We start from the raw sequence: 24,294 nt of genomic DNA, 5'->3' as shown, positions 1-24,294 counted from the left end.
GGTGTTAGTGAATACAATTTTCTTGAATACCTTTGTGGATGCTTGGGTGATGTATTTGCCTTGTACGTCCTTAGACCATTGTCTTTTGGTAACTAGTCTAAGTTGTGTGAGAAGAACGAGGTTAGGCCTTTCCGTTTCCAGCGCATATGGGGTACTCATGAGGCTTTTTTGCAAGTTGTTAAGGGGTGTTGGACGGAACTAGTGGAGGGATGTGCTATGGTTCAGCTGAGTAAGAAATTGAAAACTTTAAAAATTGTATTGCAAAAGTGGAATGTGGAGGTGTTTCGTAGAGTGGAAACCAAAAAAAAAATGCTTGAGGCTCGGCTACTAAAGTTTGAGGATTTGGTTCTTTCTAATTATTCTTAAGAATTAGAGAAAGAGTTGATGTGTTGTAAACAAAAACATGTGCAATGATTACATCCTGAGGAGATTTTGGGGTGCCAAAAGTCACAGATTAAATGGCTTACGGAAGGTGATGCGAATACATCCTTTTTCCAGCATCTATGTGTGTCAAGAAGAAGAATAAATTGATTGAGCATATGTTGTTGGCTGATGGTAATGTATTGAGTTCAGTAGAAGAGGTACCTCAGGGGGTTGATTTAAATTTGATTACTCGAGATATTTCAGACCATGAGAATGAGATGTTGTGTTGTGAACAGAATTTGGAGGAAGTTAAGGCTACACAGTGGTCTATTCCGCAAGATAGCAGCCCGGGTTTGGATGATTTTTCAGCTAGTTTCTTTATTCTAGCATGGGAAGTTGTCAAGGAGGATCTCTTGAATTTGGCACGTGAATTTTTTGGCAGAATGCCGTTTACAAATTTTTATGGTGCCACGAATATTGTGTTAGTTCCAAAGGTGGATGGACCGAATTCCTTATGATGCCACAAATTTTGTGTTAGTTCCAAAGGTGGATGGACCGAATTCCTTCTCACAATTTCGACCCACTATCTTATACTCGGTGTCTTATAAAATCTTGTCTAAGATACTGGTGATGAGGTTGGTGCCGATGTTGGAAAGAATTATTTTGCCGGAGTAGGCTGCGTTTGTGAGAGGGCGGAGTATTTTTGATAACATTACTCTTGCTCAGAACTTGTGTTGGGGATGAATAGGAGATCTAGAAGGGGTAATGTTATGATAAAAATTGACAGTCTATAAATAGACCATTGTTTACATAATGAAATATTATGGAAGAACTTCCTCAAGTCTGTTATTCTAACAATTTCGACGTAGGGTGGCGCCGTCTTTTTCTGTGTTGGACGGCTGAAGAGGGTTGTTGTTTGCTGGTTTCCATGCTTGGAGGAAGAAGAGGGATGCACTATTTTTCATTGTTTAAAACAGAGGCTATGTTGGTGGTGTGGAGGCGTAGGGCTGGGTTTCAAACGGTGTGGAGGTGTTGGCTATCCTACAACACAATCACCACATCATTCATTTTGTGTTTCTCCTAAACTAATGGTCAATTCTATATGTGTCTCCCGTCGACTAGAAGTACTTTTTGTGCTAAAAAGTAAAAAGGCCTCTCTTTAGAATGAAAGTTGGTTGTTTTGGATTTGAAGCTATTGCTATAACGTCCCAAACCTGGGTGGGTCAGGGAGTTACTTCCTGTTAGCTAGAAAATTATCTCACACAAAATAAATATAATTTCCAAAGACTTCATAAACATAAATTCATGTATTTCCAAAGACTCCGTGAATATAAATTCATCTATTTCCACAAATATACATATATCCCTCTACAAAGAAAGTCATTAATGAAATAATCTAATAAATAAATCAACAACTTCTCTCAATCAATGAAATAATCCAACAAATAAATCAACAACTCCTGAAAGAGTGTCAACATCCCAATAACTAACTGAACATAATAAATCAAATCTACTTAATAATAGTCTCCGGTAATCTTAGTATTTATCCCCTACACTCAACAATCTTATAATTAGAAGTGTCAAATCGTGTTAATGGGTCGTGATCGTGTCGTGTCAAGGAATATATATTATACTATATGGGTCAACCCGAACATGACCCATTAAGCTTATCATGTCAAAATCTCAAAACCTAACACGACTCATTAACATAACGAATTGACACGACCTGTTTTGACCAGTTAGTAAATACTAAGAAATAGGTTGACATGACACGATCCCACTCGTTTCAACCCATTTATGTAAATAGGTTGAACAACTCAAAATTAACATGTTTGACCTGATTAAGTTTATCATAATTTTACATAAATGTTAAAATCACAATATCTATAAAAAAAATATATATAAAACTAACTACAATTCCAAAATTAAAATCCAAACAATAAAATATTGAAATAAAAATCTCAACAATTTTACTTTTAGGTATAATAAGAGTATAATTATAACTTTAACTTTCTTAACGGGTCAAAATGAGTTGACCTGTTATTAACCCGTTAAGCAATTGTGTCTTAATATGTCAATTCGTTTTGACTCAAACTCATTAAGACTAATTTCAACCATCTATTATCGTGTCGTGTTCATGTTGGGTTAACGATTCATGTCACATATTGACACCCCAAATCTTGTCCACGCTTATTATTCTTGATCCTCAGCTGAAACATACAAATCATCTAAATATTATGGAGGCAAGGTGGTGAGTTATTCTCGACAACTCAATAAGTAAACAACATATATTAGTATGTAAACATGAGTCATTTACAGAATACAAAATGCAAAATAAAACATTTTCAATTTGAGAATGCAGAACTAAACATCTTATCAAAATATTAAGGTGACAGTTTTAAAAATATTCATATACAAAAGTTTTTTGGCATAGCATACTTGAACATTATCATATCATAAACATAGGCATCATATCGGAACATAGACCAAGTTTAACCACCGTGGTAGGATTGTGCTATCCTCAATGGCCAAACCAGGCAGAAGCAGAAGTAAATCTTCCCCTTATCATTCTCGAAGCCTCGAGTGTGCACACAATAAAGACCATACAGAAAAATCACTTTGTTTCCAAAGTGGGTGCATTCAGAAATAGAAATGTTAATACCAACACAATAACAGAATCAGAATCATCAAATCAAAACCAGAAACAAAATCAGATACATAATCAAAATGTCATGACAAAAGTTTTCAGTTGCCACATTATATTATAACAGAGTACTTAAGAGATTCAAATCAATTTCATATATTCAAAACAAATTCGGAACATATTCACATAATCATACACAAATTTTTCAGATATCATATTCGCTCTTTTTAAAAGATTCAGAAACATAATGCCAAAAATTTACTCTTATCTATATCAGTCATGACAGAAAATACTTTTGTCTCTTCATATAGATTTCATGAGTAATGCAAATCAAATTTCCAAGTTTGTTTCAAGTTTCTTTTCATAACAAAATACATATTCTTTATAAATCAACCATAATCATTTTTTTTTTTTTTTATATAAAGTCTAGTATAGAAATATTACTTATATCGACTTTTTAACTTTTTATGTAACGCCCCGGTCCTGGATGGATCAGAGAGGTACTCCTTGTCACTCAAAATCACTTTTCAACCATATAGTTATAGACTCGAAAGTTTTCAATGGCACGTATGACTCACTATTACAGATCAACCACTCCAATAAGATTAATTTAAACACCACAAAAATCTGAAATATTATATTAACTTTCCAAGATACCAAGTCAACATAGCAAAAAGAATTATGGAATAAAATCTCTAATAACCAAAAATACTATTTTTGTACTTATTCCACTATGCTGACATAGCCTTATACATGATTTCTAGTCCTGATTCCCAATTATGTCATCAAAATTATCTGAAAAATATTATGGAGATAAGGGGTGAGTTATCAACAACTCAGCGAGCAAAAAATATATACTAGTATGTAAACATAAGTCTTTTCAAAAAGTTCGGTATATAGAAACAAAACATTTCATTTTTTTCATATGCAGGCCTAAAAAATGTGTTATCAGAAAATCAAAGTAACTTTTCAATATTTTCATACTCAAAAACCAACTGTTAATATTCAAAAATCATTTCCATATTCAAAGACCATTTTCATATTCAAAACGCTTTGTCATAACATAACTAAATATCTTCATCTTATCATATCGTATTGTATCGTATCATATCATATACCATATTCAGCTCCTGTGGTAGGATTGTGCTACCCCGGTAGCCAAACCAGGCAGTATCATATTGTGAACTTTCCATTTTCCAATCTCGGAGTTCCGAGTGTGCACAAATGAAAGAACAATACTATCATCATTATTTAGGTAAAACTCTCCATTTACCTAAATTCATACTACGGAAAATAGCTTTGATAATTATTTAGGTATAAGGAATCTAACAAATACTATCGTCATTCAAAGTATATTCTTAACTTATTATAATATAATTTTATCAAATATAGCATCACAAACTTAAATTCATTTCGAAAATTAACTCAATCATATTTAAAACTCATATCTCTAATAACTATTATTGAAATGACGATTTAATACTGCTAACATATAACGTAGTAGGAAATCGAGAGTTTCTTAAACAATAGTAGTTCATAAAATATTTTTAATAATACTTATATTAAAAATCAATGCAAACTACTAATAATATATAGTTTAAAACTATATATGGTTTATTTCATATAATAGGCTTAAAGTGTTTAAAATGAAAGATTAAATACTTACAATTTACTATCAAGATCAAATTGTAAAATTAATACTAAGCAATATAACTAAAGTCTTTAAATATTTTTTGTGAAATCAAGTTTATGGCTAATATTTTTATCCGAATAAGATCATGCCTAATTTAAAAATACCAAACACAACCTAAATTAAAATAATACATTAGTCTCTTAATACAATAAAATAAAGTTCATTAAAAAGCATTAATATAGTTTTTAAAAGTACAACGAATCTAGTTTAAACATAAAGTTCATATGAAATCAGTTTATTTAAAATGTTTCAACCGTTTCTGAATTATAATATCCAATCTACACTTACAATTTTCATCTTAATAAAATAATTATATCAAATTTAAATAATATAAATGGCAGAAAAACTCATTTAGAAAATAGACTTAAATCGGTTTTATAGCATTTAGAATAAAATTAAAATCTTATTATTTACTTTTGAAATTAGTTGTAAAATATTTAGTAATTTAATTTAAACCCCTAAATATTTTCTATACAATTTTTTATACTTCAAACAAAGCCCACGTACAGTAAAAAAAATCATGCCCAATATGTAACCATCAAAGGACCTTTTGGGAAATAAAATCATAAACCTGCGTGGCTCTTCCGGAAAGCTGGAATAAAAGATAAATCATGAGACGCTCTATGTAACAGAGAAGTGGCCATGCTTACCGAGAGGGAAGAAAAGACGCGACGGGCAGTGCAGGGTGGAGGTCAAAGGTGGTCCACACGGCGGGGAGAACAGAGAGAGAGCAAGAACAGCGTGTGAGAGGAGGAGAGGTTACCGAGAGAACACGGCAGCTTGGGGTGGCGTAAGGTGCCAAACAGCACTTCTGTGTAGGACGATGACGACCTAGAGGGGCTGGCGGCGTCGCTGGGCTTTACGGATGTGTTGGGCTCTTGGTGAGGGAGGTGTGCAGTGGGTCATGGGGGAAGAGTTTATACTCTGTTTTTAATTATGAAAACAGGGGATGGTTGGGGAGTGAGCGGAGACGGGTGGTACTAGGCTGCTCGGTGGTCGAACGGAGGAGGTTGGCTGCGTGGTGGTCAAATGGAGTATCACGTGGTCCATGTTTGTTGCTCTGTTTTGAATATTAAAAACAGAGTCTTGGTTTGGTCCATAGAGGGTGGTGCAAGTTTGTGGGGCAGATCAAGGTGGTTGAAGCCGCTGACGCGGATTGCTAGGCTTCACGTTGGGATGGACATTCTTAACGGCAACGGCCAAGCGGACGAAATTCTGGCGGTTGCATGCCAAGGAAGTGGCGGCAGTGGCGTTGTCCTTTTGGTCTGGGACCGTGGGCTTTGGGGTGGGGGTGGTTGTGTGAGATGGAGGCTGGCGGTTTGAGGAGAGTAGAAGAGGACGTGAAAATAAAAATTGAGAGAGAGACCAAGAGGAAGAAACAGAGGAGAGGGAGTTGAGATTTGGGATGGAAATTAGCGTGGGAAGCGTTACTCGGTTTTGTGGCTGCGTGAAACATGGGGAAGTTTTCAGGGTTGGCGGGAAAAAGGAGGAAAAATAACATGCCCGGGTGTGACATTTTAGAATTTTAACCTAACCATCCGCACATTGTCAAGCATGCATAGCAATTACCATGGCCCAAGGAAGAAATCTCTGGTGGCCCAAGGAGTTTTAGATGCATCAAAGACTGATAATTCTTACTCTTGAGTTTCCTAAAGTCCATCAATACTTTAGTGGCCCAATGATTATTAAGTGGGTATATAATTCCAAACCCTCAAAGAAATTCGTAAGAGAGTAAAATGTATGAATGTTAAGACTCACACATATAAATTTCCAGCAAGAATACAGCTAAAACCAGAGTAGGTAGCATAGAAACAGCACATTCACCACATCATTCATTTTGTATTTCTCCTGAACTAATGTTCAATTCTGTATGTGTCTCCGGTCGACTAGAAGAACTTGCTGTGCTAAAAAGTCCTCTCTTCAGAATGAAAGCTGGTTGTTTCGGATTTGGAACTATCGCAGTCTCACTGTCAAGCATGGTAACGATATTTGAGATGGTGGGGCGGTCACTTGGGTCTTCTTGTACGCATAAGAATACAATATTAACGCATTTCAAGAACTGATCAACATTGCAACTCTCACGTAAATTCTGGTCCATTAGATCCAACAACTTGTTTTCTACCCACAATCTCCATGCCTGATACATTTTTCAAACAGATATTGATATGAAATAAGACGATCAAAAATAAAGTTAAAAAATTTGTGAAAAACTATAACACGCTTACATAAGCTATAAGGCTCATGGCTTCTTCAGACCGATAAAATCCTGTGTTCTTTTTTCCACTTATAATCTCAAGAAGAACTACACCAAAACTATAAACATCGGATTTGACCGAGAAAAGTCCATCTAATGCGTACTCCGGAGACATATAGCCACTGCATTAGGATGATTTTGATCAGTATACAAAGTTTGAAACTTTCTTGAGTTTTGTCTAAATGGAATTTGGAGATCATTGGGAATTATGGTTATATTATACAAAAATCAGCTTTCATAGACTAACTGTAAACTTACTAAGTTCCAGCTACTCGGATTGTGTTATCCCCAGTTTCTTTGCCTGAAACAATCCTTGCCAAGCCAAAGTCGGATATTTTGGGGTTCATCTCCTCATCTAGAAGAATGTTGCTAGTTTTCAGATCTCTGTGGATGATCCTCAATCTCGAGTCTTGGTGAAGATAAAGAAGTCCTCTAGCTATTCCCAAGATAATGTTGAAGCGAATCTTCCAGTCCAAAAGCATGCTCAGATTTTGATCTTTCAAAGATTCCAATTTTCATTAAGAGAAGAATTTTAGCAGCACCAAAAAAAAAAAAAAGCTTTTACTCTAACAAGATACAGTTTTATCAAACAATACAGGAAGTTACGAGTTTGGTTTAGAAGCTAACCAAATAGAAATAAGTCCAAACTTTTGTTGGGCATGTACTCGTAGAGTAAAATCTTTTCATCTCCCTTTATGCAATATCCTCGAAGTCTAACAAGATTCCTGTGTTGGAGTTTTGAAATCAACACCACCTCATTTTTAAATTCCTGTAAGCCTTGTCCTGATACACTTAAGAGCCTCTTTACAGCAATTTCTTGACCTCCTGGAAATGTACCCTGTGACAAAATTACCCACAATATAAACTAATAACAGAAACTAGTATATATGAACATACCAAATTATATATGCTTCTACGATCGATTACCATGTAAACAGGCCCGTAGCCCCCTTGTCCGAGCTTGTTTGTATCTGAGAAGTTATTTGTAGCGGCTAGTATACTTCCCAGATCGAAAAAAGGTACTTCAATGCCTTCCCCATCTTCTTCTATGGGCTCAACCGAGTCTATCAAGTCTTTGACATGCCTTTCACTGTCTAATGGGCGTAGTGCTCGATCTCTTTTATCAGTACTTCTTATAACTTCTGAGTGCCGAAGACAAACATGTATATTATTTACATGATAATTTCATTATGATATTATTGTGGAGTACGGTGTGAATTGCAGAATGGAGTTACCTTGTCTCTTGGCCATCTTTCTTATCCACATGTAAATAATTATACAAGCGAGAACAGTCACACATGCAAGAGGTAACGCAACAATCAAGGTCAATGGAATCTTTCTCGTTGAAGGCTCATCTGAAGATTTAGGAAAATCACCTTCAACAAGAAAGAAAGAGGACATGTCTCACTTAGATATTTAAAATATTGAAATGACTCTTCTTGAATAGGTTTGTGACGATGTTCAAGATCAAATGGAAAAAACAGACTAATCTGCAGCATCTGACATAGCCATCCTAACCTTTAGTACAATTCAAATTTGAGCCATCCCACCGGAAGTTTGGATGGCAAAGGCACCTCAGCTTTCCTTCTCTTGTTGCATTGCAAGTTGAATTTGGCCAATCCCTGCAGTCCGTGGATGAAGTACAGGTTGGCTCCATTGGTGGCTTCCAACTAATCTGTACGCCTACTTTATTTTTCCTTTGTGATCTAGAAGCCTCCAATCTGCCTTCAAATTGATCAGTGTAGTTGTCTACCCCAGTAATCAACTTGTCGTTCGAAATAAATGGCAATGACATATTGAGCCACGGTTTTATGGTTGAATTTGTAGCATTAGGATATTCTACTTGGATGACAAAGTGTCGTGTACTTGGATCAATTCTAACAACACGATATTGGGAGCCACTGGATGCCTTGAAGCTAACCTGGCCTGATGAGGTGTTGCAGTCGAAATTGAAGTACATGGGGTCACCACAATCTTGTCCCGTGCTCAAGGGATAGGGGATCGTATATGTGCCACAAGGCTCACAAGTCCTTGCAGTTGATTCTGCAAGAGTATAAAGTTAAAAATAGAAAATATACACTAAAAATTGAGCTTTGCCCCTTGTAGTTTTAGGAACCTGTTTAGCATTAAAACATGTTACAGATTTTGAAAGTTGTTTCTCACTTCCTTTTCCTAATCTATATTCTCTTTTTTTGAAACGTAGCTATAATACATTGGCCAAATCAATGCCTATTGGTACAATTCAGCTATTGAATCAACTCCATAATATTCTGACACTTTTTAAAAGGATTACCTATATCAGCATTTGCTACGAGAACAGAGAGGTTACTTCCCTGGTTCGGATACTCCTCTTGAAGATTACCTATATACTCACTCCAAATCCAGCACTTGTGGTCACTATCAGTAGTATCACCTCGTTGCGTGATATTTTCAGCCCGATATGAATAAGCGACGCACTGGCGATTTTTAAGGCAATACTCCTTTCCACATTCTGTTTCATTTGCTACCGTGGATTCTGAATCTGGGTCGCTCACTTTCATCATCTTTAAGCTCAAGAATATATCGGAATCAGTTGATGCCGAATTTCTGGTGCAGCCACCAGAAAAATCTCTTAAATCCCAATAATCAACAGAGTTAGAAGGCTTGTACCCAGGCAAACATTTGCATAATAAAGGCCAATTGTTAATATTGCAGCTCCCGAATTTCCCACAATAGTTATAAATGCCACATTCGTCTTCCGGCTTCGACCATGTTAAAGACCAATTGCGTTTCTTCTCATTCCAGTTCAGATACTGTAACTGCCCATTGTTATTCATTACCAGCCTTGTGAAATCTAAACTTCGATTAGTTGGTTTTGTTTGGTAGCGGTTTTGTTCGGATTTATTGTCAGGTACGACGCTCTTGCTGAAATTGGATAACAGGTTGGTTATGGAATGAGGAATTATTCCATCCGAGCTCGAGCACTTACCTTGCATCCAACCTTTCCAGTAATTGATTGATCTTTTTGAGACAACATAGTGGCCCTCTCTTTTTTGATCAAGCTTAAACTGGTATCGCTCACTTCGAGAGTCATCTTTGCCTTTCCATGAAGTTAATGTCAGTTTTTCATCCATCTTCATACCTGGAAGAAAAGTATCGGTTGGATCTTTGAAGCTCTCCCACAAACTCGTCGGCATGTGATCACCGCTTAACACTAAGTTTCCAGAATCCATGAGCTTCACAATTCGGTTTGTAAAGGAGGATCTGTCAAGACCTGAAGACCAATATTGTTTACCAGTGATATCCAATACCTTGAGGTTTCCATCTTCTGCAATTCGGAAAACACCAGTAAAGTCCGCCGGCAATGGGTCGTCTCGGTTGGCAACCCATACAACTGTATCTCGGTCCCATTTATAGCATATTCCGAGAAATATTTTGGAGCTAGTGGTGTTGCTCCTAGTGGTAAAGAATCTGAGTTCAAACGTTCCTTCAGCGGAGACAAGAGTCTCACTCCCAGAAATACTTTCGCCATGCTTAAGAATATCTCCAGGATAGCAATTTACATGAAGAGAGGACCCCAAGAAGAAAAAGACGCAAGAAAGCAAGCATCTTGAAGACGATCGTCTGTCGAGTGTTCTTCTATGGCTTGCCATTCATTCATTCATTCTCAGAAAGCTGGCAGCCTAGCAAAATTGTGATTTCCACTCGGAGCGAGCGCATCACTCACTGCGCACTATATTTCTTGGATAAATGTTTATTCGCATAGATTTTAAATACATGAATCGACAAATAGGAACACAAAGACAAGAGGGTGGATAAAAGGAAAACCAAAGGGAAGAGGCAAATACATTTTTCTTTTTTTTTTTTGCTTACAAACTACAATAAATCTACATATTTAGAGGGTTACTATTCCACATCTATTGACTATTTTATGAGTTATTTCTCTCTCCTCCAAAATATTGTTAGATTGGCAAAAAAATAAAAATAAAAAATAATTAACAAACAATAATTTAATTTATAATTAATATATAATTAGTATAATTGTAAAATATAAAAAATTAAAAAAATATTATTATTATTAAATTAATAATATTTTTTTATTATTTTGACTAATATAATCTAAAGTGAGAATCTCTAGGTAAAACAAATGATTTTAATCAAATTTTACCTTGCCTTTGCCTGTACCATTGTTAGAGATCGGAGAAAAAGAGCACCAAGCTGCTTTAACCTAACATAGTGACTGAATATTTATTATTAATGGCACGAAATATGTTAACTTAATAACATCTATATAGGAACTTTTTTTTGTCAATACCCCCTTATGTTTAGGTTTGTTTGAAATTTGCCGATTGTGCAATTTTTTTTTAAAGAAAGCGCTTTGTGTTATCTCAAGTTTTAAATTAGGATTTTCCGCCATCTTAATTAATGGAAAATACAAGGTAGGCTGGGGGACGACATTTTTTATTTTTAAGTTTTTAATTTTTAAAAAAAGAATTTATAAGTACTTTTATTTTTTTAATAATAAAAAGTGATTCTCCATGTGGAAGTCACACACACTGCCACATGTTTTTTTTATAATAAGATGGACGGAAATTCTATACATTAATCACTATTCACTATTTTATATTTCATATACTATGAAAAATACTTTAACATCCTATAAAAAACTTCAAAATCCTATAAAAAAAAAATTATAAGTGTAGGGTATGAAAATGAATAGTGACTGATGTATAGAATTTATCTATTTTTAAAAATAAAAATTATAGAAAAGATGAATGTCAAACAAACCTTTGCACATGGGTTTAAGGATAAGAAAATTTCTAAAAAGGAATCCAAACATACATTGTTGACTAGTAATTGCCTCAAAATGTTCCTCTTAGACATTTTAAAAAATTACAATAATATATATATTTTTTTCCGATTGTAATGTTTCCCAAACCAACCAATCCGACAGACCCCTTGTCCTTGGAAAGTTGCAATTAAGGATATGATTCTTTCTTGCATCCTTAATGTTAGAAAAGCAACCGCATTTAACAATATCGTGCAAGAGAAAATCTCTGCAATCCATTTTAGAGAAAACTCTTTATCTTTCATCTTCTCAAGATTCACCGAGCTGAAATCTGTAAAGAAATGGACCAAGTTGACCATGTTAGCCTGCATCTTTCATTAATTTGTTGGTGAAGTTCAATTAATTTTGATATTTTAATATTATTATTATTTTAAAATTTTAAAAAATTAAATTATTTATTATATTTTAAAAATTATGTCAAATCGTAACAATGATGAATCCCGTTCACATAATCGAATTGGACATTATTAATACTGAGTAGATAGGGTAGGTAGACTTTTATTAATTGAAAGGGAAAGGCCATTATTAATGGACCACTACATTGGTCATTGTATAAGTGTTTTGGAAAATGATAAGATGTCAATGAGTTTATCTCCTCATTTCATAGATTATGTATTTATTTAATTTTAAATATATTAATGTATTTTTTTATTTTCTAAAAATATTTAAAAATAAAAAAAATAAAATAAAAAAATGACAATATACAATTTATACTAATGGACACGTCTAACAGTCAAAACTGTACAACACTATAGCATCACCCCCAAGTGTTTTTTGCATCAAGTTTATTTCTGGAAAAGTCAAAATTGTCCATCCCAACTAAGACCGATCAAAAATCCAATTATTTAAATCCAACACCACATCATTGAAGTCCATCCCCCCACTGGTTTTTATGGCCATCCAGAGGCCAGTAAAAGACAAGAGACTTGGAATGTTTTAAAGTCTATAAAACCTGATGGAAACAAAGGCTGGTGTGTCATGGGGGATTTCAACGAAATATTAACAAATGATGAGAAGGAAGGAGGCAGACCTAGGGGGGAAATCCTTATGAAGAATTTCAGGAATGCATTGGAAGATGGTGGTTTGTCTGATCTTGGTTGGAAAGGGGATAAATTTACTTGGAGCAACAGACATGGGGATGAATCTTTCACAAAGGAGAGGCTGGATAGAGTGGTGGCAAACAAGAAATGGATTGAAACACAGAAGGAAGTTAGTGGCAAGAAGCTCGGACTATAGACCTGTTTTGCTGAGTTTCTCTCATTTTAACAAAGCCATTTTATGGGAGTCATAGAGTTTTCAAGTATGAAGCTTGGTGGGCCTCAGAAAAGGATTGTAAGAAGGTGGTTAAAGAAGGGTGGCTACACCCATCTAGGGGGAGGGGACCAACTGAGATCCTAAAAGGGTCAATAAAAACTGCACTGAGGGGTTGAAGAGGTGGAGTAGGGTTATGCAAAGGAATCTGAATCTGGAAATAAGTGCAAAAACTGAGGTACTAAAGAATCTTCAGAGAGATGAAGGTAGTCACAATGTTATGGAGATTAGAGAGACTCAAAAGGAGTTGGGAGTGTTGTTGGATAAAGAGGACTTAAAGTGGAAGCAGAGGGCCAAAAGGAACTGGTATAAGCATGGAGATAGAAATACCAAGTATTTCCATGCTTGTGCTAGCCAAAGGAGAATGAAGAATACGATTTCTCAGATAATGGATGAACATGGAAGGATGCTGTCTAAGAAGGAAGATATAGAAGAGGCTTTTATAGAGTATTTTAAGAAACTTTTTAGGTCGACTGGTCCATCACAGGAACTTTTGTTTGACTGCATCAAAGTTGTGAAACCAAAGGTCACTGAGGAGATGAACAAAACTTTATCATTAGCCTTTACTAGAACAGAGGTTGAAAGAGCCATTAAGCAAATGGCCCCCTTAAAAGCACCTGGACCCGATGGCCTAGGGGTTTGCTTTTATTTGGTTCATTGGCAAGTGGTGGGGGAGAATGTTGGTAATGCAGTTTTATCCTTTCTAAATGGAGGGGTGCTAGATGTTTTAATGAATTATACACACATTGCTCTTATCCCTAAGGTTAAAAACCCCACTGTGATGAATGAATTCAGACCTATAAGTCTGTGCAATGTGGTGTACAAGATTGCCTCAAAAGCTATTGCAAACCGTTTAAAGCAAATTTTGGGTGCAATTATTTCCCCTTCTCAGAGTGCTTTTATCCCTGGTAGAATGATTTCAGATAACATTATGGTTGCATATGAGGCCCTCCATACCATGAAGACTCAACAAAAAGGAAAGGTTGGTTCAATGGCTATCAAACTAGACATGTCCAAAGCTTATGACAGAATCGAGTGGAGTTTCCTTGAGGCTATGCTGAAGCAGTTGGGTTTCTGTGATAGTTGGTGCAGGTTGATATTGAGATGTGTCTCTTCTGTGTCTTATTCAGTCCTTGTCAATGGTAGACCTGGAAGAAAATTCAAGCCAACAAGGGGTCTGAGGCAAGGGGACCCTATATCCCCTTACCTCTTCATTTTATGCGCAGAAGGATTAAGTGCCCTTCTTAATTCCTCTGAGGAAAGAGGCCTCACTAAGGGAGTTACTTTGGCTAGACGAGGTACTAGGATAAATCATCTGCTGTTTGCAGATGATTGTGTCCTGTTTGGGAGGGCCAATTGTGAGGAATGGGGGAATCTTATGAAGGTACTGAAGGTGTATGAAAGAGCATCAGGTCAGTTTTTGAATAAAGAAAAAACCTCGATTTTCTTTAGCTCAAACACTAAGACAGTTTGTAGGGAGATGATCCTGAGAGATGGGGGTTCTGTAGTTTGTGGTAGCTATGAGAAATACCTTGGTCTCCCATCTGTGGTGGGACGATCAAAGCATAATACTTTCAAGAGCATTAAGGATAGGATTTGGCAAAAGATGAGTTGCTGGAAAAACAGGTTCCTATCTACTGCAGGAAAAGAGATTTTGTTAAAAGCAGTCCTACAAGCTGTACCCACATATACCATGAGTATTTTTAAGATCCCAAAGTCTTTGTGTAATGAGATTAATATGATGTTTTCAAGATTCTGGTGGGGGAGTGCAGATGGAGAGAAGAAAATTCAGTGGTAGAGTTGGAATAGGATGGGGAAACAAAAGATAAAAGGTGGATTGGGATTTCGGGACTTGGATAGTTTCAATTCTGCCCTTCTTGCCAAGCAGGCATGGAGGTTTTTACAGAACCCTTTTTCTTTGGCAGCTACAATATTTAGAGAAAAATACTTTAATGCTAAGTACTTGTTGGAAGCAAAGCTGGGCTCTAACCCTTCTCTTATTTGGAGGAGCATATGGGGGTCTTTAAAGTTGCTTAAGGAAGGTTTGAGATGGAGAGTAGGGAATGGCAAAAGCATTGAAGTTTGGGGTCATAAGTGGCTCAACTCCCCTTCTACCTTTAAAGTCCAATCTCCTGTTAGAGTGTTGGAACAAGAGGCAAGGGTATGTGAACTGTTAGATCAGAGTGGATTCAGCTGGAATGAGGATCTAGTTAGAGAGATTTTCTACAAAGAAGAAGCTGATCAAATCTGCAACCTACTAGTGAGTAAGCTAGGCTCAGAAGATAAGATGATATGGGGGCCTTCTAAACGAGGTTTATTCACTGTTAAGAGTGCATATTATTTGGAACAAGAGAGGAAAAGAAGGCAGAAGGGGGAATGCTCCACGGAAAAGAAAGCTGATTTGATATGGAAAAACATTTGGAGCTTAAGAGTTCCAGGGGTGGTCAAGTCTTTTTTATGGAAGGTGGGGAATGATGTGCTAGCAACAAGGAAGAATTTATGGAGGAGGAAAGTAATAGAGAATGCGACCTGCCCAATATGCAGGAGGGAAGGGGAGACAGCCATGCACATACTGTGGCAGTGCCCTGCAGCTAGAGATGTATGGGTTGGTTCTGTTCGAGCTATTCAAAAATGGACAGTTGAGGAAGATTGTTTCTTAGTTTTCTGGGACAAGGCAATGCAAAAGCTTGAGGCAGAAGAGCTAGAGATAGTAGCAGTGGTGATGAGATCATTGTGGCAAAGAAGAAACTCGTTTATTTTTGAAAACATCTTCAATGGACCTGAGTCTTTATTGAGAAAGGCAAAGACAATGTTGGATGATTTCAAAGAAGCTCAAATAAAGATTATAACTCCAGCAGAGGAACCAAGACAGCTTGAAACTAGTGGGAGCAGTAGAGGAAGTCATGTGCTATGGAAAAAACCTGATCAAGGAGGCTTTAAAGTAAACTGGGATGCTGCTCTCAATAGTAAATTTATGGGGCTGGGAGTGGTTATAAGAAATGAGAAAGGGGAGGTTGTGGTATGTGCTTGTAAAAGGAGATTGCCTGCAACAAATTCTGATGTTGCAGAAACTGTTGCCTTATGGTTTGCAGTGGAATTATGCTGTGATCTGGGATTCAACAGAGTCACTTTCGAAGGAGATGCTCAATCTGTGGTTAAAGATGTTAATAGCAGGGAGGAGGATTTGTCATGCAGAGGCCACATTATAGAGGATATAAAAACAATCAAGGAAGGTCGCAGTGCTTGGACAGTGCAGTTTATAGGAAGAAAAGGAAATGAAGTAGCTCACTTACTTGCAAAACATGCTTTAAATTTAGAGTTTGATAAGATATGGATAGATGAATGTCCTGATTTTATTTTTTTACAAGTATGTAAGGATTTAAATTGTTCAGGTTTACAGTATAATGAATGAATACACGAGGTTTCTTTGGTTTCAAAAAAAAAAAAAAAGTCCAAGCTCCAAGAAAATAGAATCGGAGTTAGTTTTTAGTATCATTTTCCTCAGAGTCAGAGCTATTTCCTGACCGACTTTGGCCTACGACTCAGGCATTCAACTCTAACTTGAAGCCTTGACTCTGCATCGAAATCCGACTCCGACTTGTGCCTCTAACTCCGAAATTAGTATAAATAAGTTTAAAAAATATGTATTATTGATATAATGATTATATATACTTGGTATATTCTTCATTGAATCAATTAATCAACTTTTACTGAAAAGATGATATATGTAGTGCTCTGTACAGCAAATAACAAACTAAGCCAAAGCACGTTCTGGAATGAATATTTACATACTGCAAATAAAAAACTAAGCCACTAAAAACTATACACCTCAGCCAAGGACAAAACCAAATAACTAACTATAAAATTACATAAAAGCTCTTCAGCTAGCCTTTCTCATGTGAGCTGGATTAAGGACCATTATGTAAAATAAAAGCTCTTCAGCTAGCCTTTCTCATGTGAGCTGGATTAAGGACCATTATGTAAAGCATCTTCATCTTTATACACCAGTTCATGATCATGGAGAGGAGGGGGAATATCACCATCATTCTCCAATACACCCCAGAAGATGGAGAATAGAGATTGACTATTCCCATCTTGGAAAGAAGAGTATTGAGCACAATAGAGGAGAGTGCTTTTGTAAAGATATCAGCCAGTTGAGAGTGAGTAGGAACATATGCAGTCACAATGCTTCCTTCTTGGATTTTATTTCGAATAAGATGGCAATCGACTTCAATGTGCTTAGTACGCTCATGGAAAACTAGGTTGGCAGCAATATGTAGGGCTGCTTGGTTGTCACAGTGAAGAATGGCAGCATTTGAATGTGAGATGTGGAGATCAGCTAGAAGTTGTTTGATCCAAGTAAATTCACAACATGTTGCTGCCATGGCTCGATACTCAGCCTCTGCTGATGAACGAGAGACAACGGATTGCTTTTTAGACTTTCAAGAAACAAGTGAATTTCCAATAAAAATACAAAATCCTGTAATTGATCTTCGAGTATTAGGGCATGAAGCTCAATCCGAGTCACAGTACCCTTGTAATTGTAGAGAAGAAGAAGAGGACAGCAAGAGTCCCTGACCTGGACTGCCCTTTAAATATTTTAAAACCTTATGTGCAGCATGTAGATGAGCATCAGTAGGCTGAGACATGAACTAACTTACAACTTGTACTGAAAAACTGATATCAGGCCTAGTGATGGTTAAATACAAAAGCCTTCCAACAAGTCTTCTGTAAATGCTTGGATCATGGAGAGGGGAACCTGAATCCTTGCTGAGCTTTAAGTTTTGATCCATGGGAAGTTTGGCAGGTTTGGATCCAAGAGTTCCTGAGTCTGATAAAATGTCAAGGGCATACTTCCTTTGACATAAATGGATCCCTTGAGCAGATCTGACCACTTCAATGCCAAGGAAATAACGAAGTGAACTAAGGTCTTTAATTTTGAAGTGAGTGTTTAAGAAGCTTTTGAGAGAACTGATGCAATCAAGAGAGTTGCTAGCAACAACTATATCATCTACATAAACCAACAAGGCTGTGAATACATTTCCATTAAACATTGTGAAGAGGCTATAATCTTATTTAGATTGTTGAAAACCATACTGAATGAGAGAATTTGAAAACTTAGCATGCCATTGTTGAGATGCTTGTTTAAGACCATACAAACTCTTGAGAAGTTTGCAAACCTATCCAAGTTTCCCTTTGGTATAGCCTGGTGGCTTATACATGTATATTTCCTCCTCTAACTCGCCATGAAGGAAGGCATTATTCACATCAAATTGCTGTAAATGCCAACTATTCATGGCTGCAAGAGCTAAAAGACATCTAACTGCGACCATCTTGGCCACAGGAGAAAAATTCTCGTGATAATCAATTCCCTCCTGCTGTGTGTAACCTTTGGCCACTAGCCTGGCCTTTAATCTCTCTACTGTACCATCTGAATTAAATTTAGTTCTGTAGACATACTTGCATTCAATTGGTTCTTTTCCAGGTGGCAAATCAACCATCGTCCATGTATGATTTAGCTCAAGAGCATCCAACTCAGCCTGCATGGCCTCACACCAACCCGAGTCCTTGACAGCTTGATTATATGTTTGAGGATCAACTTGAGATGAGATAGATGCAGAGAAAGCAGCAAAAGTAGTGGATAAACGATGATAAGACAGAGATTTATTCAAAGGAAAAGCAGTACCTGGAAGAGAGGAGAATTGCTTGGTCAAGGATTGACTTGGAGGAGTGAAGTGAGCCTGTTGACAGTGATAATCCTGCAGGTACTGAGGTGCCTTTCGAGTTCTTGTTGACTTGCGGACGGGAGAAGGAGATTTAGAAGAAGAAGAAGGTGAAGGCAGCTTAGGAGATGGAGCAAGTTCTTCTGTGATGGATGCAGATTTAGAAGAAGAAGAAGAAGATGGAGCAAGTTCTTCTGTGATGGATGCAGATTTAGAAGAAGAAGAAGAAGAAGAAGAGGGTGAAGGCAGCTCAGGAATAGAAGTTGGACTTGGAGTAGTAGCAGGAGCAATGGACAAGTCAGAATGAGTAGAGTTAGAAGACTGAGAAGCAGAGGAGGGGTTAATGGTAGGTTGAACAATATGAATAGGTAGTGAATCTGGAAAGGAACTATGATTATGAGGAGTTAAAAAATCTGAGATAGAATTAGAGGTTTGTGGCTTGAGAAAGGGAAAAATGTTTTCATGAAAAACCACATTTCTTGAGATAAAAACAGTCTCATCATCGAGGTCAAGCAATCTATAGCCCTTTATACCGAAAGGATAGCCAAGAAAGACACATTTTCTGGCTCTTGAATCAAATTTGGTGCGACCATGTGAAATTGTTGATGCAAAGCATAAACTTCCAAAGACTCTCATATGACTATAATTGGGTTTGCTCTTAAAAAGTAATTCATAAGGGGTTCTGTTTTGTAGCAAAGGAGAGGGTATTCTATTGATAATATATGCAGCAGTCAAGACACATTCATTCCAATATCTCAAAGGAAGGCCAGCTTGAAATCTGAGGGCTCTTGCAACATTTAAGAGGTGTTGGTGCTTACGTTCTACAATGGCATTCTATTGTGGAGTTTCAATGCAACTTGTTTGATGAATAATGCCTTTTTGGTTAAAAAATTCTTTCATATCAAATTCTGCACCATTGTCACTTCTTAGAGTCTTAATTCGAATATTAAACTGAGTTTCAACAAGATTGCAAAAAGACTCTATGCAAGACCGAGTTTGAGATTTTGTTTTAAGGAGATAAGTCCAAGTACTTCGAGAAAAATGGTCAACAATAGTAAGGAAATACTTGGATCCATCATGGGCAGCAACAGAATAGGGTCCCCATATATCACACATAATAATTTCAAAAATTCCAGAACTTGTATGTGTGCTGATGGGAAAAGGGAGTCGATGTTGTTTGGCCATTGGATAGATGCAATAAGGAATCTCATTCATATTAGAAATCTCAGTACTTACAACAGGATCTTTAATTAGAGATATCCTAGAGAAAGAGGTGTGGCCAAGTCTATAATGCCAAAGATTTAGCAGAGAAGGATTGCTAAATAAAGATGCTGAAACAAAATGAATTTTATCTGAAAACTTGGTAAGGTAGTCAACAAGAGCTGTTGCAGGCATTTCAATTTGCTGTAGATGGTAGAGTCCATGCCTCACTTCACCCTTCCCAATCGTTGTCCAAGACAAAAGGTCCTGAAGGAAATATGACTCAGAAAATAAAACAAGACAACAATCAAGTGAGTTTGCAATTCTTTTAGCTGAAATCAAGTTGAATGTAAAAGATGGTACACATAAGACATTTTCCAGAAAAAGATGGCTTCCAAGCTTGACTGTGCCTATGTGTGTGACAGGTGCCTCATCACCATTTGGCATTTTGACAGAGTAAGAAACTTTATTTGTGATGCTTGTTAGAAGGGAAGTGCTACAGACCATATGGTCTGTAGCACCTGTATCAATTATCCAAGGAGTTTCTGCAGATATTAAGGAGTTTTGAAGAGAAATGGAATATTGTGTGGAAATACCAGATATTGTTGATGCTTTTGCTGCATTGGCAAAAGAATGAGAAGCTGTCTTGGTTGAGTTGGTAGAGGATAAAGGCATCATTGGAGTCTCTTTTGGCTGCAGCAGATGGAGCAATTGTTGATACTGCTCCCTAGTCAAACCAATTCTGGAACTCGAGTCCTCACCTTGGTTAGTAGAAGCAGAGTTAGCAAAAGAGGTAGATGATTTACCTTTGCTGAAAAACTTGTGCCCAAGGGGGTACCCATGAAGTTTGTAGCATTTTTCTGCTACATGACCACTCATATGGCAGTGTGTACAAGTTGGTGGCTCAGCATTTCTTGCCTTAAAACAGGTTTCTAGAGAATGGCCTTTTTGATGACAATGGGTACAATAGGGGCGGTTTTTAAGGAGTTGGCCAGATTTGGCATTAGGTTTGAAGTTGGGATGGAATTTCTTTGTTGCTAGAGCCATTGAATCAGGAGAGGGACAACTACTCAGCATGAGATGTTGCCTCTCCTGCTGTTGAATCAGGGAAAAAACCTTACCAACAGAAGGTAAGGGGTCGAGCAACATGATTTGGTCTCTTGAATTGGTGTATGAATCAATGAGGCCCATCAAAAATTGTATTACACAGTCCCTATGATATCTGTCCGAAAGGATCTTCAAATTACCACAACTACAATCAGGCAATGGATCAAACACATTGAGTTCATCCCAAAGAGTTTTCAGTTTTCCATAATAAACACTTACTGGATCTTGTTCTTGTTGCAATCCTGCAAGTGCTCTTTTAAGTTGAAAGATACGTGCACCATTTTGTTGAGTAAAACGTTCCTGCAGTTCAGTCCAGACCACGGAGGCTTTATCCACAAGGGCAATGCTAGACTTGATGGAAGGAGAAATGGAGTTTTGTAACCAGGAGGTCACAAGGTCATTGCAGCATTCCCAAGCTTCAAGTAAAGGGTCATTTGTACTGGTAGGTTTGGAAATCTCACCATTGATGAAACCCAACTTGTTTTTGGCTCGAAGAGCCCTCTGCATAGCCCGAGACCAAGTTGTGTAGTTATCAACAGTGAGAAGCTTGGGGACAAGGGAAACAGAAGGATTGTCCCCATGGTCAAGTCGATAAGGATTTGTGACATCATTGAAGTTGAGAAAACGATTTGGGGGAGTAGACTTTTCAGCAGAATTGTCTGTAGTCATGGTTAATATGAATGAATCACTGCTTTGGTACTATTTAAGAAATGGTAAAATAAGCAAGGAAAGAAGAAAATGTCAAAGTGAAGAAGGACTTGGTATATTCTTCATTGAATCAATTAATCAACTTTTACAGAAAAGGTGATATATGTAGTGCTTTGTACAACAAATAACAAACTAAGCCAAAGCACGTTCTGGAAGGAATATTTACATACTGCAAATAACAAACTAAGCCACTAAAAACTATACACCTCAGCCAAGGACAAAACCAAATAACTAACTATAAAATTACATAAAAGCTCTTCAGCTAGCCTTTCTCATGTGAGCTGGATTGAGGACCATTATGTAAAGCATCTTCATCTTTATACACCAGTTCATGATCATGGAGAGGAGGGGGAATATCACCATCATTCTCCAATATTCAACTCTAACTTGAAGCCTTGACTCTGCACCGAAATCCAACTCCGACTTGTGCCTCTAACTCCGAAATTAGTATAAATAAGTTAAAAAAATATGTATTATTGATATAATGATTATATGTACTTGTATTGAAAGTTTATAATTTATATAATTATATTAAATACTCTACTAGTATGTGACGCTCCCAACTTCCCATTTCATATTCTTACTGGGTCGCTGAGGCACCAATAACTCATAGTCATGGTCCTGTCGTGCTATTAAAACTAATGGAAAAATGAGGTGTATCTTTTTGTTTCTGCAAATTACTAAACGATGCAATGGAAGCATTTTAACTAACTATAATTATTGTACTAGAGATAAAAATAAAACCCATCAAATATATATACAATAAACTTTCATAGTACGAACTCACATACTACCCTTGACACACTTGACTTCATATGAACTCATTAATTTACAATATAATTATACAACTAGTCTAGATAACTTCATCAACATTATCAATAAACATTCATTTCATAAACCATAAATACTTTATTTCCTTTTTCTTTTCTTTCGTACTTTACTCTGTAGTGGTTCTCTTAATCACATCTCCACGTAAACATTCTTCAATGTGACTTTGTATCAAGAAACTAGGGCTTCAAGTAAACAACCTTCACCAAAGTTTCTCTAGCCTACACAAGCGAGAAGGTAAACCTTTGCACTTTACTCTGTACACAAGTCATGGCCCCTCAAACGACTTGAGTGTTTTGGTGTGCCTATCGTTTGAGGACAACAACTCATTATTTAACTTAGTTCTCAACCGTGATACGATCACCCTGTCTGAGAACAAACTATGGCCCCTCCCCATTCACAACAATAAATCCTCAGCCCAAGGTCCACCCACCCCGTCCTAGACTTTTGATTGTTTGGCATCAACTCGAGGGATACTACTCCGTTTTTACTCACTCCGAATTGGTCAAGGGAGTTCCACTCGGATTATATCCCATCCTAGTACGTACGGTCATGACAAAATCTTAATTACACAATTCATAATCTCTGATACTCATACAATAAGGATAATGGTAGGTAGTGTGTGGGATCCCACATTACTTAGAAATGAGAAGTTCTTACTCTTTATAATATTTCAATGTGGCTCTAATTGTATCATTGACTAGTCCTTTTGGAGTATAAGGCTATGTGGTTTAGGTCTTCCATTGAGGCATCACAAATGGTATCAAAGTCTATCTCAACAAAAAATGTGAGACTTGAACTGTGTCATCTACGATGAACTGGCCCAACGAGAACGTCTGAAATTTAAGAGGGGTAAATTGTGATACCCCATATGACAAGGATAAGGGTAAGTAATGTATGAGATCTCACATTGCTTGGGAATGAAAAGTTCTTGCTCTTTATAATGTTTCAATAGGGCTCCAATTGTATCATTGACTAGTCATTTTGGAATATAGGTCATGTGGTTTAGGCCTTCCATTAGAGCGTTACATAGTCAATCAAGTATTTTTCTAAAATATGTCATAAATATGCAAATTAACCAAATCATATTTCAATTAAAACAATAAGTTCTACAAAACAATCCAATTCTATAACATAAATGCTAAGTTTAATTTATAGATCTATACTTACCATGCATCCTTTGCCTTTAGTTCTCATTTTTTGTGCGATCGTCAGTTTCTGTGTAGTCACAATGAAAGTTGTTGTCAATAACTAAAATAGTGAATATATACATTTGTTGAAACCGACTGAGTCCAAGGATCAATAGCTCATCTATAAACCCTAATTTCCAGTGCTTCAACATGTCAAAATAGCGGATTAAACTGAATCTAACATAAAAGATGAGAGAGAGAGAGAGAGGCTGGAATTACATATTTTCTATTGTACTGTTGTTGTCAAACTGTTGCTGTTTGCTTCAACTTCAGTTGTTGTTTGGTGTTTCTATGATGGATTACTTCAAGCTTCTATAGTCATGAATAAGTGAGGGAAGGTGGAAGTCAAGGGTAAAGTAAGAACTAAGGCAACCAAGAGGATTGGAGCTAGAATTTGCTGGTGGAACAACAATTGTGTTCCTACTACTATTCTTGTTGTCATGAG

At 36.8% G+C, this 24,294-nt stretch overlaps 1 protein-coding gene across 1 annotated transcript; it reads right to left on the bottom strand.

The window, feature by feature from the left end:
* Nucleotides 1–6,337: 6,337 nt before the first annotated feature.
* LOC118349609 (G-type lectin S-receptor-like serine/threonine-protein kinase At4g03230) lies at nucleotides 6,338–10,767 on the bottom strand. Its single transcript, XM_035695036.1, has 8 exons — nucleotides 9,248–10,767; nucleotides 8,473–8,997; nucleotides 8,190–8,330; nucleotides 7,882–8,096; nucleotides 7,582–7,792; nucleotides 7,213–7,450; nucleotides 6,926–7,076; nucleotides 6,338–6,837 (listed from the first exon to the last, which is right to left on the bottom strand). Exons 1-8 carry the CDS (start codon nucleotides 10,584–10,586, stop codon nucleotides 6,529–6,531), a joined length of 3,129 nt encoding a protein of 1,042 aa, XP_035550929.1. The 5' UTR covers nucleotides 10,587–10,767; the 3' UTR covers nucleotides 6,338–6,528.
* Nucleotides 10,768–24,294: the final 13,527 nt, after the last annotated feature.

Source organism: Juglans regia, chromosome 10 (genome assembly GCF_001411555.2).
Source record: "Juglans regia cultivar Chandler chromosome 10, Walnut 2.0, whole genome shotgun sequence".
Lineage (NCBI taxonomy): Eukaryota > Viridiplantae > Streptophyta > Magnoliopsida > Fagales > Juglandaceae > Juglans > Juglans regia.
The sequence above is the reverse complement of the archived record's forward strand: the minus strand, read 5'-3'. Positions and strand labels throughout refer to the sequence as shown.

What these genes read in the sequence shown, in the direction of transcription:
- LOC118349609 (XM_035695036.1), bottom strand. Translation starts at nt 10,586, where the DNA reads ATGGCAAGCCATAGAAGAACACTCGACAGACGATCGTCTTCAAGATGC. An exon ending in CGTAGCAAATGCTGATATAG is followed by an intron (nt 8,998 to 9,247) that starts GTAATCCTTTTA and finishes ATACTCTTGCAG; the next exon opens with AATCAACTGCAAGGACTTGT. An exon ending in CCATGAGCCTTATAGCTTAT is followed by an intron (nt 6,838 to 6,925) that starts GTAAGCGTGTTA and finishes AAAATGTATCAG; the next exon opens with GCATGGAGATTGTGGGTAGA.